Raw genomic sequence first — 15,706 nt, forward strand, 5'->3', positions numbered from 1 at the left:
CTCAGAGCCTGAGAGCAAGAATCAATGGAGTCGCGGGGTTGGGCTTACGGGACTAAGTGAGGCTCATGTCGGTGATATCCCGAGTGACTCACTCTGCAGCAAGAGGATTCCCCAGTGCTTTCCTCCTGCGATAACCAGAACCCAGCCAATACATTGGCAGCTTTAAATACAGAGAAGTAATCAGGCTCCATGCAGGACTCCACCTCCTACCACTCAAGGAGCCAGGTGAAGTTAAGGGTCTGGCTTGAACTTGTGCTCGGTTTGGAGTGGTCGGCCCTGGAAATCCCAGCCCACAGCCGCTCGATGAATGATTTCCTGCAGCCTGAAGGACATGTACTTTCATGTCTCAATCATCCCGCAACACAAGCCATTCCTGCGCTTTTTTTGTTCGAGGGTCGAGCATATCAGTATAGAGTCCTACCCTTCGGGCTGTCACTGTCACCTTGTGTCACAACGAAGGCCGCAGAGGTGGCCATTGCTCGCATGAGAGAGTGTGGTGTTCGCATCCTTAACTATCTCGACGACTGGCTGATACTAGCTCAGTCTCGGGAGCAGTTGTGTGAACACAGGGACATGGTGCTCAGTCACCTCAGCCATGTGGGACTTCAGGTCAACTGGGAAAAGAGCAAACAGCAGAGGATCCCCCGTGCAGAGGATCTCTTTTCTCGGTATAGAGCTGGACTCGGTCAACCAGATGGCACGCCTCACAGAGGAACGTGTCCGGTCAGTGTTGAACTGCTTGAATACACTTAAGAGCAGAAAGTGGCCCCATTGAAACTTTTTCAGAGGCTCCTGGGGCGTATGGCATATGCAGCCGCAGTAATGCCGCTGGGTTTGCTTTATATGAGGCTGCTTCAGCACTGGCTTCATGGCCGAGTCCTGAGATGGGCGTGGCAACCCGGCCACACTCTGTGTGACAATCACCCTGGCCTGCCGCCAAACCTTCAGCCCGTTGTCAGACCCTGCGCTTCATTTCAACTTGGGTGATCTACCATAAGCAGTCGTAGACACCATAACTTCTGCGAGAGCGCCCTCTACGAGGCACGCTTATGCTCTGAAGTGGAATCTGTTCTCTCCGAGAAGACCCCCGAAGGTGCTTGGTCAGTACTGAGCTTTCCTTCCTGCAAGATGGGTTGGAGCGAAGGCTCATGTTGCCTCGACTGTTGCCTCGATTGCCGCACATCATGATCCAGTGTACAGAAAATCCTTGGGAAAGCATGATTGTCAGGTTCCTGAGGGACATGAGGAGACTAAATTAGCAATACGTCAAACATGACCGACTGAAAGGGAACATCTTGGTTACGTATGTAAACCTCTTTCCCTGAAGGAGGGAACAGAGATGTACAGCTCTGAATAACCCGCAACAACCACTACAAATGTCTCCTCCATCATTGCAGTCTCCGGACGTTACAAGCAAATGTAAACAGGAAGGGCCACCTCTCCAGTCAATTTGATTGGACAGTGGAAAAAAACGTGATCTCATCGAGTTGATTTTTATTCAACTTCAGGCGCTCAGAGAGCTCCTACAAAAACGCGAGGCGCAGCAGGCGGCTAAAGCGTGAGGTGCCCGGGGCGCATGAACAGCAAGCAAAACTCTCACTGCCAATAGAAAACAATTAAAAAAGGCGCTCACTGCAAAAAATGTGTTCTGCCTGATCGGGGCCAGAAAAAAGTCTTACTAGCATATGACAGTGAGTAAATGATGACAGAATTTTAAACAAAAAATCTAATTAAAAACAAATAAAAACACATTACACATGAATACAAAATATGAACTGTAATACCTCAGCATATAAACTTGGATCCATCATTGATATTATTCCTAATTGTATGGACATCAGAAGAATGGCGAGTCCTGCAGTTATGGCACTGAACACATTCATTCCAAGAGAGGCTTTGACCTATACAAAGACAGAATGTACAAGTTTCAGACACTGAGGGTGTATACAATTTTTACTCAAACAACAGATTATTAAAAAGGCTTGCAGAAACTCATAATTACTTTTAAGGAGGGTGTTACATCCCAGGGTGTTCTAATATCATTTGTTGTGAGAGCCTGCTTGTGTTCCCTGTGTTGGGCTTTCTTTTTCTATCCCTTATTCTCTTTCACTCAGGTTAATTGTCATCAGCTGAAACTCGTGAGCATGCTTGAGACTGAGACGTGTGTGTGTGTGTGTGTGTGTGTGTGTGTGTGTGTGTGTGTGTGTGGCCTATAACTCTGAGTTAGGAGTGGGACCTATACTTATTAGTTGTGTGCCAGTAAAGGTTCCTTAGTTTTGCTCACCAGCTTATCCTTTTGTTGGTAACTAAAAGATATTGTATCATCCAGTATTAACTTTATTTTCTATTTTAACTTTACTTGTGGGTAATTAAAAGGTATTGTATCACTTACAAAATTCAATTCAGTCAGGACCACTTCGCCAAGTATATACATTTATTACAATTACAGCATACAGTTAGTGTTGGCGGTATGGTTCTGGGCAAAACTCCTACACCTGAGCATGAGGCTATGCCTGGACAGAGCGGGGAGAGCAAGTCAAGCCCCCCTGGGGTACAGAACTGAACCAATATATGCATACATAATTACAATTCTCAATTACATGAGTTGTGAAAATACAAAAACATGATAGAAAAGCTTGCAATGTATTGAACTGTACAGGAAAAACAAAATAGACAGAATGATTAAAGGTTCGGTTGGGTGGAGTTGGGGTTGGAGGAGGGAGTTTAAATGCGAGCAGCGATGCTATGGTGGAAATGCTGAATGAATGGGAGTTTATATGTGACGCTGTGATAGATGTCGACTATCAGCTGATGTGAGCTTGGCTGACGTGGCCTGCCTGAACTAACGTGATGCTTGATTTCAGTCAGGGCCACATGGACATGTCATCATCATTATCAGCTCATCTACATCACCTGCGTTATGAACAGGAGACAGAAGAACAGACCGCCCAAAATGGACGATAGGGTCAGAGTGATCGTCCTAGCTCAGGAGAGCCTAAACTTTTTTACTTTTGCCCTGGATTTTTGCAGCCTTGCCGTCACCAGCTCCCTCGACGACGAGAGCCTGTGCACCTTGTTCAGGATCGGGGCCACATTTAACCATCAAATCGACCTCCTGGAGGGAGACCATCATCCAGTGTCTGGAGAGCGTCGTGCCTCGATCTGGCTTCGCCTCGTCCCTTCTTCCCCCTGGCTCCATTGGACTCCTCACTCCCGTCAGTTCCTCCTTGGTCCTAACTCCCTCTGTATCCACCGTGCCCTTCTGTGTCCCCGCCTGCACCTCAGTTGCCAGGGCCGGCGGACCCGCCATGTCCCGCTGGATCCTTGGCGTCGCCTGGACTCGTCGGCTCTCCGGCTCCACCCTGGTCTCCTCTCCCACCTGCTTCGCACCCGTCAGTCGGCCCCGTGGAGTCATCAGTCCTGCCTCCTTCATGGCTCCTCCCTCCATCGTCGCCGCCCTGGCCGCCTGCACAGCCTGCTCTACCCTGGCTGCCTGCATCGTCTGCTCCACCCTGGTCCCTCCTGCCTTCAGTCTGCCCTCACCTGCTCTTCATCCTCCTCCTTTGTTTTCTTTTGACTTGTCTGCCTGTCTTCATGTCACATGTCATCATCATTATCAGCTCATCTACATCATCTGTGTTCTGTTAATCAGTGTTCATCTGTGTTAGTATTTAAGCTCCTTCAGTTCAGTCAGTCTTGGTCCGTTCTCTGTTGTATTTGGTGTGTCAACCTTCTGCCTATCTGTACCAGTTTGAGTTCTATTATTGTAAGAAAACGTTTTGCATTGGAACTTTTTGACTCCTCATCTTCTTCTGCCTGCACCACACCCTGACAAAATCGTTATAAAAAATAATAAAGGATACTTCCGATAAAGTATCGAAAATACGAAAATTTTACGCCATTGAACTCCGAAGAGGTGCCACTGAGATGGGTGAAGCAGCATGATTTTAAAAGTATCGACAATGTCGGCTTTGTCCAGAGAAGTGCCCTTACCAGCTGTATTAATGAACTGAATGGCATGATCTACTGAAGCATAAAACAAAGAAAAATTGGGAAGAGGAATCAAACTGTTAATGCTAGGTACATGAATGTTGTCATGAGGAGCAGACAGATCTATTATTAAACGTTTTTTCCCGGAATATTTCCTTGTAGCTACACCTAAAGGATTAATGTGAAAAACTGGAAAGTGGGAACTATCGAAAGGACCAATCAAATAACCTTTGTTTACCTATTTTGCCAATAAACTATCAACTACTTTGGGCTCTTTGATGGTTGACTGAAGATTATTGCAAAAGAAAGATGTTTTTGGGAGAAGTGTTAAACCAGCCAAAAAACCTTGAATAAGTCCAGTTATCAAATAATGCACAAAACAGCGATTGGGATGCTTTCTCAAAGCTTTGTCAAGTTCAGGAACATTGACAGGTGTAGAAGGCTTTATTTTCTCTTTTTTGATATGTGCGTTCTCCGAGGACACACAGACTTGGGATGTCCGTCTCCGCAATAACTGCAAGCGTGAATAAATTTACAATTAGAAAACCTACACACATTTTTGTTAAAGTTATGACACATTGGAGTATGAATCACTGGGGTAACCTTTTCTGCTGCTTCATCTTTAGGTAAACGGCCTGCCGGAGGTTTAGCACTTCTCGGGCACAGAGAAGGAGTATGCACAAAAGAACCACACAAGGAGCAAGACAAAGCGCAATGACTGGTCAAATGTCTGCTTATCAAAGCCAAATCTACTACAGACCAGTCCAGTCTTTGGTTGAACCGTTGAATGTACATAGCCTCAGCCATTGGTCATTATCTTTTAACATGACAGATATGTCTCCGCAGTCAACTATGCCTTTATCTTGGCTCTCTGAGGACAGCAGGGTTTTTACCAGATTAATATCGTTACCTGCGAGGATCTGGGTGCGCAGCTAGGAAGAGATAGCGGCAGCTGGTGGTAAAACAGGGGCTCCGGTGGTGGATGCTGGGAGAACCGTGGCTAAGGATCTGCGTGGTAGAAGGTCAGCAGGTCCCATGATGAATGATGTGGAGGGAGCAGCATCTGCAGCAGCAACGGGAGCCATGGGAGCAGGCGGCGACGAAGTTGAGTGGAAAGAAGGCTGATTTTCCTTGGCTTGGATCCTTGCGTCTAAGCTGGTTAGGGAAAATGTTATGTTCTGAAGGGCTGACAGCACAGCATCCTCTGTAGACTCGAGCTATGTGATGTTGCCGGATCGTTCCGTCCTTTTCTTCGGAGCCGGTGGGTTGGTGGAACGGGAGGAGTGCTTTCGTTTGGCAGTGGCTTTCCTGGATCCGGATGGTGTTGGAGTCGATGGAGTTGCGGGTGTTCCTGGGATGTTTTCCAGGAAGAATTGAAAGAGTTCTTCGTGGCTGATTCCGAGAGGAGACTGGATGTTGTGGCTGTCCAGCGTTGCGAGAATTTTCTCAGCAGGCCAGTTAGCTATGACAAGCAGAGGAGTTGTTTTGTTGGCCAGTCGCGAACTTCTGCGCACACTTGGAGCATTGTCCGGATCAAAATTCTCGCCTTCGTTTTCTAAGAAAAGCTGAACTTGTTCTTCGTCTGAATCCAGATCAGACATGGTGAGTAATGTAATAATGACTTGTGCTAAGAATAGCAGTTTCCTCATTGTCGATGTTAAATTAACTTGCAGCCATACAATAGTTATCTAAATTCAGCAATGACAGTTTAAATGTGAGCAGCGATGTTATGGAGGAAATGCTGAAGGAATGTAAAAAAAATCAAATAAATAAATAAAAAACTTGCATCAAAATAGGTGTAATTGTGATTGTCAAAACATTTGGTAACTAAACAGAATTTTATTAAGTTTAGTGACAGCGTGTTACAATGTTTACATGGTACAATGACTGGTAGGCTACTGTTAGTATTATTGCTTAACACAATTTTCACTATTTCAATTCAATTCTTGGGATTTGATTTCAATCTTGATTCAATATTGACTCATTTGGATAAATATTAGGTACAGTAGATAGCCTACATGTTAATTGTTCTCAAGAAAAAATATGTATTTCACATAATGTTGTAAACATACAGAGAGAGAGCCTTATCAGCTGATATTATTAAAGGTTAAAAATAACAAATTAAATTAAATATAATGCAGTTTTATAACTATGCATACTATATAATGCATAACTAAAAATATAATAAATATGTAATATAGTGCACATATTTAGCAAAATACTCCTCTATAGCTATTTTTTCTAGTCAACTAAGGTGCTGGTCATTAAATGGCTTTCCACAGGCTAATGTAACGTTCTGTGACATAATTGTTCTCCTGCTCTATTATTGACCTCTTTCCGTGGTTGAAAACACTGATTGATCGATATTATTTATGAGGCATATACCTTTCAGTAAGTTGTAACTTAAGCCTACTGTATCTTTAAATAAAAAGTAACAGATGATCGGTTTACTTAAACTGAGGCGCTACAGTGATCTGTCACGTCACATTTATAAGCGGCAAAACGGTATTTATTGTCTGAATTTCGTAATAAAATGGACAGAACCTGAGAGCTGAGAATTTTTTTCATATCAATAGTAACCTTCACTGTCTAGTCTGTCGGAGTCAGTGTCCTCTTTGCTCCGCGTGAGCAATCTTTCTCTGCGTGAGAAAATGGATGTGTGGCGTGAGAGTGTGTGAAACGTGTCGATTGCGTGAGTCTCACACTGAATGCCTGAAGCCCCGTTCACACTGCCAGCGACACGCAGCGACAAAGCGACATGATCCCATTCATTTCAATGGAGCGCTGGCGACTTCCGGCGACACGAGCGACAGTGACCGTTGGCGACAGAATGTGGGCGTGTCAAGCGACACGAGACGCGCGACAAAAGTTCAGAAATTTCAACTTTATGCAAATGAGAAGCGATTTTCGCGAGCGACAACCAATAGGAAAGAAGACTTTCAGAGGAGCTCAGCTCACGTCACCGTCTCGAGTGCAGACAGAAGAGTTCGAGGGAGATTTCACTGTTTTATATGATTTGACTGTAACCACATACATGGATATAATAAAATGATGCATGGAAAATAAACTGTCGACAGTCTCAGTGAGTTTAATTCACACATTTAGTTCGAGTGTTGTAATTATGATGCAAGTTTAGCACTGCTGCAGATCATTTTACAGTTTCCCTTGCATTATGTTACTATTAGGGACAAGAAAATTGATTATTTGTCAAATTCGAATGACGTTTTAGTAATTTATGACAGTATGAGTTAATCTGTTGATTGATCGATCGTTAATCCAGTAGGCTAAATGATTTAATCCACTGAACACTGCTGTGGTAATATAAAAACACTCTCCCAACAGCGTACTGTTTCTTTTGAGCCTAAATCCTAGTCAAATTAAAATGATATAGTTGTATCACTTGTGATGGTATTTTGTATAGATATGGCCAGACGTGCAGTCTACCAGTCACATTAGAGCGACAGCACTATGAACGCCCACAAGCGACTTCCCAGTACAGAGACTAGCGACATGCAGCGACAAAATCGCTGGCAGTGTGAACGGGGCTTGAGAGTTGACAGCTCTGATTAAGTGATATGTACATACCACAGAAGGATGAAGTTTATCCTGCACAGCAACAGACAGAGATCCAGCAATGATGAACTGAGAGAGAAACAACACATTTCACAGTTCATTCTGGAAATTAAAATGAGTGGCAAAAAATGAAAAACTAAGTGAATTAAGTTAAACTCACAATGCAAGATCCCCAGTAGGTGATGCCACTATAGACAAGAATAGCAGGGTAATTGTAGTCATTGATGGTGAGTAGAACACCAAGAAAGAAGACCATCACTCCAATCATTACCTGGACAGTCTAAGGGCAGATATAGATCAGGTGTTTCATTCATTATGGCATAACACACATGTGTGAATGAATGCAGTGATCTAGAACAGTGGTTCTCAAAGTGTGGTACGCAGGCTCCGTCTAGTGGTACGCAGAGGAATCACTGAATTTCGCACGTAAGATCAAACCGGTGTGATCTTTTTCTGTCAATTGTGTGTGATCAGTCTTGGCTGGTCCCTGGAGCGTACGATACGATTACACCGGTGTAGAACTATGGCAAGCCAAGAGGCTCAGAAATACGCCATAGATTAATCGCGTTTAAAGGCAAATGCCGTCAAATACGGCGTTTTAAACCGTATTGGACGCCGTAAAATACGCCGTTGTAATTACAAACGCCGTAAAAGACGCGCGAAATACGTCAATGACGCCGTATTTGACGGCGTTTTAGTGTGCATGGAAAGCGCCGCTTTTTACGTCGTTCATCTCGCCATATGACGCCGTAAAAAACGCCGTTTTGGTTGCACAGAGCGCGCGCTATTTTACGGCGTTTTGCTTATAGTATAATGAGACACGCCCGCTGATTTCCACAGCCAGTAAGTTTGAACTGTTCTCTCCCAATCAATGATGAACTGAGTCAGACCAGACGAATTCAGCATGGATCATTTGTGGTAATCCAATTCGTATGCTCCCAAGGAATTATTAATTTTATGTATTAAAATAATCCAAGCTAAATAATAAACTGAAATTAAAGAAAATATTAAAGAACATTCAAATCAATAAAGCAAAATTAATAGGATTTTCACATTTTAAAAGGGTGTCACACAGGGCTTAATTTGAGCCGGAACATGTGAACATGGGTGATATTTTGGGGATATTTAATCTAATTTTATCAATCAATAAATTCCTCTTGAAACAAACTTTGTTGTATTATTTTAATTTAATACTGTGAAGCTGCTTTGATACAATCTGTATTGTGAAAAGCGCTATACAAATAAACTTGACTTGAATTGACTTGACTTGCCCGCTTGTTGTTGAGATTGCTGTTAGCCTCGATCGTTTCACTCAGGGGAAAAATGTCAAAAAGACACATTTATTTTAAGAATAATGACTCAAATGTGGGAAAAAAATAACTAGGCTATGTTATTTTTATTTATTTATTTATTGTCATTTGCTGAGTTTGCTCCCCTTGCACCTTATGTTTTATCTTTTAAAATGACGGAAATTATTTCAAAATTCGTATTTTAAAAACGGCTTTACTCACTGAACTTCTATACCCACAAACGGTTGACTATACCCCCAAGTCGTTTATTTCACTATGAACTGGACGATCGAAAGGGCAAAATATCTGAATCTTCATTTTACAAAAATATATTGGATATAACGAAATGTAATAATGCTATTTAATGAATATATAATCAATGTAATATGAATAAAACACGAATTTAATTAGCCTACAAAAATCGGAACACTATTTAATTCTGGAAGGAGATAGCTTATAGACATACCAACAAACCTGCCACATTTTTTAGAAATAGCAAAAAATACATTCGTCTTATTTTTTTTAAATAGGCCTATTTAAAACACAAATTCATAGGGCATTCTATGGTTATACTATTTTGTGTTATTCAGCACTTAGATGGAAATGTGCCGAGTTAAGCCAATACGACCTGGATTCTTTTCCTTGTTTAATAACTCCTCATATATGAGCATAAGAATTGGATTAAATGATCCGTGCTGAATTCGTCTGGTCTGACTCAGTTCATCATTGATTGGGAGAGAACAGTTCAAACTTACTGGCTGTGGAAATCAGCGGGCGTGTCTCATTATACTAAAAGCAAAACGCCGTAAAATAGCGCGCGCTCTGTGCAACCAAAACGGCGTTTTTTACGGCGTTTGTAATTACAACGGCGTATTTTACGGCGTCCAATACGGTTTAAAACGCCGTATTTGACGGCGTTTGGCTTTAAACGCGATTAATCTATGGCGTATTTCTGAGCCTCTTGGCTTGCCATATAGAACGGCCAGTGCATCACGTGATCAACTGCTAAATTCATATGTGCTTTCGCAGTTGGCTGGCGCTGAGCCAGAGACGGACGCGCGCCACTCAGGCGCTGTCAAATATCACAATTATGCAGTGTTTTTAACCACATAATGTTTATTTTAGGTTTCAGACATTTACATTCACATAAGTACTAAAAAAAATACATTTAGAATTTGTAAAATACACACTGATGTCTATGGAAGCGGAAATAATAATAATTTCCATTATAATTAGACGACACGTTTTATTCATATCAGATTGTGTAAGTTACACATTGTGTAAGTAACTTTAAAGTTAACTCTATTCTTCTCCCAGTTCACCGGCCACTTACTTTCATGTATTTCGGGAGAAGTGGATGAATTCACGTGCTGTAAATCCAACAGATCCGATTCTCTGAACAGTGGCACAAACTAACATGACGGCGCATATAGCTCAACTAACGCGATCGTTATAAAGGTGTTTAAACAACATAACACTTCCCAGAGCCGATCAGCCCTATACGCACACTACGCAAGGTGCGTAGGGCCCCGCAAATTACTCAAGGCCCCGCCTCCCCTCGTGTCAAAGCGCGTCAATCAATGTTTACAATATCGATGAGAAAATGAAGCGGAACTATCTTTCTGGTCACGAAAAGAGAGAGAAAAAAACACCATGAGAGTTAATTGCGGCAACAGTTATCAGGCAGACTTGTGTGCTCTCCTCTCAAAGTTTGATGTCAGCAAAGAACAGTAGGCTAAAGTTAAGTTGATGTGCGTTGATTTATTATGTTTAATAAACGACAAAGGACAACGGTGTTTGTTTATAAACTGCAGCTCGGAAAAGATAACCGCGTCGCACGTTAACATGCGATCATATCATATGCACGTGCATGAAATGAAACGCGCACTTTCCAGCAGAAACATCTGTTGTGAGTTGGGACCAGTACAATACGGGCGTGATGGCACTCCTCATTATAGTTTTAAAACAAGACGATGATTATCTAGTCGCTAAGTCAAGGTTTAGTTACAACTCTGCACTAATGCAATATGGAAAGCAATGTATTGACATTGACTATTGATAGGCTCCATTGAATTTAAAATGTTGATTGGCTGGAGATTCTGGTCAATATGGATGCACATCCCTCAGTAAATAATAACCATCAAGAATCAAGAATTACTTTTATCATTTAAAAACACAGTGACATGCTATGGCGCCATTTTAGCTTTTATTCATTCACAGGATATGCATTTTTGATATCAATAATTCAATTTGTACTATTTAAAATGTGAATTCTTGATATTAAGAATTAACTTTTTACTAGTAACAATGTCTTCTGATATCAGGAATTACATTTTCACTAGAACTAGTTAAAGGAGGGATTGTAGTGGGAACACTGGGGTGTCAGGTGTGACTGTGTGGCAATGGCAAATAGTTCATGGCTCACGGGTCAGGTATGAGGGCCCCTAAACAGAATTTTGCTTAGGGCCCCAGGGAGGTCAGGATCGGCTCTGACACTTCCACTTGCATATATTTGACAATCGGAATATCAAATATTTCATGCCATAGCTAACAAATTTGTGAATATTTTGAATAAAAATGAAATAAAAGCAGATCAAATCACGTGACAAGCAATGACGCGTCACCATGGAAACAATAAAGTGATCAGTTCTAAATAATGATCGCCTTGAAAAACTCACAGGGGTCAGCCAGAATATTTTAAATGTACGTTTAAAAAGGTTAAATATGAATACACAGCCTGTGTGTTTTTATTTTATTTTTTTATTAAGAACAGTACTTTTTTTTTTTTTTTTACTTAATATTTTAAGTACAGTAGGCTACAGTTTTTATTTCACTTTTAGGTGCAATACATTTGAATTGAATCATTATTTAAGTTTTTTATTGACCTGTATGTAAGCAGCACAGTGCAGTGTTAATGTTCAAACTGTGTTTTTACAATGTTTAAAGTGGCTGACAATAATAAATATTCTTATTAGAATTAAGCTGCCTCATTTTTGAGCTGTGCATAACCTTAGCTGAATAGTTAGGCCTACTACGCTACTGTCTTTTCATATTGGTCATTATGCTGGTACTTGGAGAGCCAGATATTTTCTGAGGTGGTACTTGGTGTAAAAAGTTTGAGAACCACTGATCTAGAAGAAATTACACACTCAGAAAATTCCTAAAACCATGTATTATTATAATGTATGTGGTATTAAGTAAATGCATTACCCCCAATGCCTTTGGTTGTAATTTCAAAAATCCTTCAAGAACTGTATTTTGATCTTTTCCTTCGGTCTCCTGTCCATCAACAAACATAACGTTATCCTGTGTCACCTTTAGTCTGACGACTGTACCTTTGTCTGTTGAGATGACCTCGCCGGTTTCCATTTTAGGAAAAGTTCTGGATTTCACCTGTAATAAGCATGTTCATATCACTCTTGTTCAAGATCAGTAAGAAATGTGAGCAAAGTACTTTCATAGGAGAAATGATGACTAATGACAAAAATATCTGTACTTCTCATAGCTAAATACCTCCACACAAATCCCACAACATTTATAAGCAGTTTTCGGTACCAGACAATAAATGAGCAACAACTTACACAAAAACAATCAAACAAGTTATTTTTAATTTTTTATTATTGTATCAAAAAATCAAAAGAATTGTTAACTGATAAATGGTTTTACCTGAAATGAGATTTGTTGATGTCTAGTAGCTCTTTTGATGAATCTTTGTGTGGACTCTGAAGAACAGAGAAGGAGGGACTAAATATAGAAAGGCTGCTTTCCTCTTAATATACAACGTGCTTTACATATATGTGAAAAATAAACTACAATATCTTACCGCCATTGATGAAGGACAAAAATATCTGTGTTTCTCTAGGCTAAATAGTAGAGAATACATTATTAACAAGAACTACAAGAATTAATGCAAATTCAACCAATTTCGTGCATGAGATGAAATTAAAGTTTGCAGGCAATAGTTTTAGTTATAGTATTAAACTACATTTACATTTATGCATTTGGCAGACGCTTTTATCCAAAGCAACTTACATTGTATTATCCTATACATTTATACATAGGTATGTGTAATCCCCTGGGATCAAACCCACAACCTTGCGTTGTTAACGCAATGCTCTTACCACTGAGCTACTGGAAAGCTCAGTGGTATATATAAACTACTGTATATAATACTGAATATGATGTATAAATGAATGACATCGTACTATTTTAAACTGTTAAATACACACTATGTAATCAGTGACAGTGATAACACACAAATTCTGTGTTTTCAGCAAAGCAGAGTTATAAATATTTCACCTAATTAGACATTATAAATGTCATTCTGGTCTGTTTTCTAACACTAGTAAGAATAAAGAAAAATATTTATAAATGAAATCCAATTAAATAATTGTACATTTGGTTGCTGGTTGCATGCAGCATCTGTGGTTGATTCATATTTCCTTTTCAATCTGCTAGCTGTACCGTTGCTGTTTTGAGTAATGTGAGTTTGAGGTGTTAAAACCATTACTCTGTTTACTGAAACATTGGTCAGAGTCATAGCGAACAGATGCAGACGATAAACTCACCACAAACCACAAGCTGTCATGCACAGGGACAGCTTCTTCTTCACTGAACAGTAACTGGGTTTAATGGATATTAACCTTATAATTCTGATTCCAGACATCTCGAACATGCCTGGTCTTCAAATGAATGTTATAAATGACCACAAGATCAAGTGCTGCAAAACTAACTATTAAACTTTCAATGTCTTTATTTTAGCTTTTTAATTTTACCAAAAAACAAAACAAAAAAAAGATATGAGAGAGAAGAGAGAGAGAGAGTGTGTGTGTGTGTGTGTGTGTGTGTGTGTGTGTGTCGTTGACATAGTAAAGCTCAATGTGATGGCTAAGGCCAAAATATTTCATTTGAATGTTTCTAGTTTCTTGTTTTCTCCTTTTTATTTGTTTCAGGAGAAGTGTATATTTCGTTTGCTTTGAGGGCTTAATATTTTTCTGCCTGCTTGTTTATAAATTTCTATTTATTTATTGAGTTTCTTTAACTACCTGTGGCGCTGCTCTGCTTGCAACCCGGGCTCGTGCTCGACTGCATCAGTCTGTTTGTACTTTTTCTATTTTTATTTTTATTTTATTTATTTTATTTTATTTTTGTGATTTTACCTCCTTAAGGTAAAGGAGAAGAGGCCAGCGGGGCGGAATACGTCAGCGTCTTCGACGACGAGGAAATAGACCACCCTTGCCGTCGATGATTCTGTGCAATGCCAGATCCCTGAACGGAAAAATGGAGGAACTTTGAGCAAAATCCAAAGCATGCTTTGAGTATCGCACTTCAAGTTTGATGGTGTTCACGGAAACATGGGATATTCCTGAAGCTGCTTTGGACCTGGAAGGATTCTCGCTTGTGCGGAAGGACAGAGGTGTGCAATCGGGTGTTCTATAACCCCTGTTCTATAATCAAAGCGATTTTCATGTAATGTTATTTATGAATATGCATGTTTCATGAAAATTACTTGAAATAATTGAAATGTTAAAGTGGGTTATTTTGTATGTCCATATATCCACTCAGTGTTTTTATGTTACTGAATGCTTTTGTTCCAAGCGACTTTTATTGACAACAGACTCACTGATAGCCTAAGTTGATCGCATTACTTTCCGTAACATAAGCTTATAGTTTAATAGTAGAATAGTCTGACTGAGGTCAGTGTAGACTACTTTTGCATTCATTTGATTGAATATTGTTTCTGAAATCGGATAGGCTAAGTCGAAAAATGGGTAATTTTAAAGCTTGTTAATGATTTCAATGTTTCAGTCAGGACCACTTCGCCAAGTATGGATAAATAGATTTATTGCGATAATATAGCATACAGTTAGTGTTGGCGGTATGGATCTGTTCTGGGCAAAACTCCCACGCCTGTCCATGCAGCTATGCCTGGACAGAGCGGGAGAGCAGCAAGGCAAACCCCCCATGGGGTACAGAACAGAACCAGTATATGCATGATTACAATTCTCAATTACATGAGTTGAAATGAGCAATTACATGTGAAATACAATACATAATAGAACATTTGCCAAGATTACCCTGTAAAGAAAACAAGTGATCAGAAGATGAAGGTTTGGTTAGGAGGAGTTGGGGTTGGAGGAGGGAGTTTAGATGCGAGCAGCAAGCTATGTGGGAAATGCTGAAGGAGTGAGATTTATGTGTGCCGCTGAGATAGATGTCGACACTGATTGGACCACGTCATGAACAGCTGGCTATCAGCTGATGCGGGCTTGGCTGACGTGGCCTGCCTGAACTAACGCGATGCTTGATGTTTAAACGAGAAACAAGCCAAAACTATTTTGGGTGTTTTTTTGTGCATTCTCACGGTTTTTGACAAGGTTTTGGGCTGGAAAACCTTGCTGGCATCTGGCAACCCTGGGTGTGCAATCGGGGAGAAACAGAGGCGGCTGTGGCTTGGCTGTGTATGTGAGTAATGACTGGTGTCAACAGTACACAATCAAAGACACAATCTGCTGCCTCGATCTTGAAGTTTTATGTCTGAAAATTAGACCATTTAATCTGCCGAGGGAGTTTGGTAGCGTCGTTGTTTGTGCGGCCTATGTCCCCCGAAGTGGAAATGCAGCGAGAGCAGAGTGTATCGCGGACTGTGTTCATCAACAATCACAGTGTTCACCAGATGCTCCTGTATTTATTTTAGGGGATTTTAACCACTGCAAGCTTGAACTGTTTTTGCCCGGGTTTGAACACGGAAGGACAGAACCCTAGACAAGTGCTATGGAAACATACAAAAGTCTTACAAGGCCAGATCGAAACCACCACTGGCCAACTCTGGCCACAACACCATCTATTTCCTA

General features: G+C 40.8%; 1 protein-coding gene across 1 annotated transcript in view; it reads right to left on the reverse strand.

The window, feature by feature from the left end:
* Positions 1–15,706, reverse strand: part of LOC309479404 (nuclear factor 7, brain-like) — a 46,100-nt gene that overhangs the window by 1,006 nt on the left and 29,388 nt on the right. Inside the window, exons 6-10 of the mRNA XM_082143529.1 lie at positions 12,519–12,574; positions 12,063–12,245; positions 7,724–7,843; positions 7,576–7,632; positions 1,785–1,901 (exon numbers count right to left, since the gene is read on the reverse strand). Of these exons, the coding sequence (XP_081999655.1) occupies positions 1,785–1,901; positions 7,576–7,632; positions 7,724–7,843; positions 12,063–12,245; positions 12,519–12,574 (533 nt within the window). The remainder of the gene's footprint in view (positions 1–1,784; positions 1,902–7,575; positions 7,633–7,723; positions 7,844–12,062; positions 12,246–12,518; positions 12,575–15,706) is intronic.

The sequence above is a fragment of the Leuciscus leuciscus genome (genome assembly GCF_965113295.1).
Source record: "Leuciscus leuciscus genome assembly, chromosome: 17".
Taxonomy (NCBI): domain Eukaryota; kingdom Metazoa; phylum Chordata; class Actinopteri; order Cypriniformes; family Leuciscidae; genus Leuciscus; species Leuciscus leuciscus.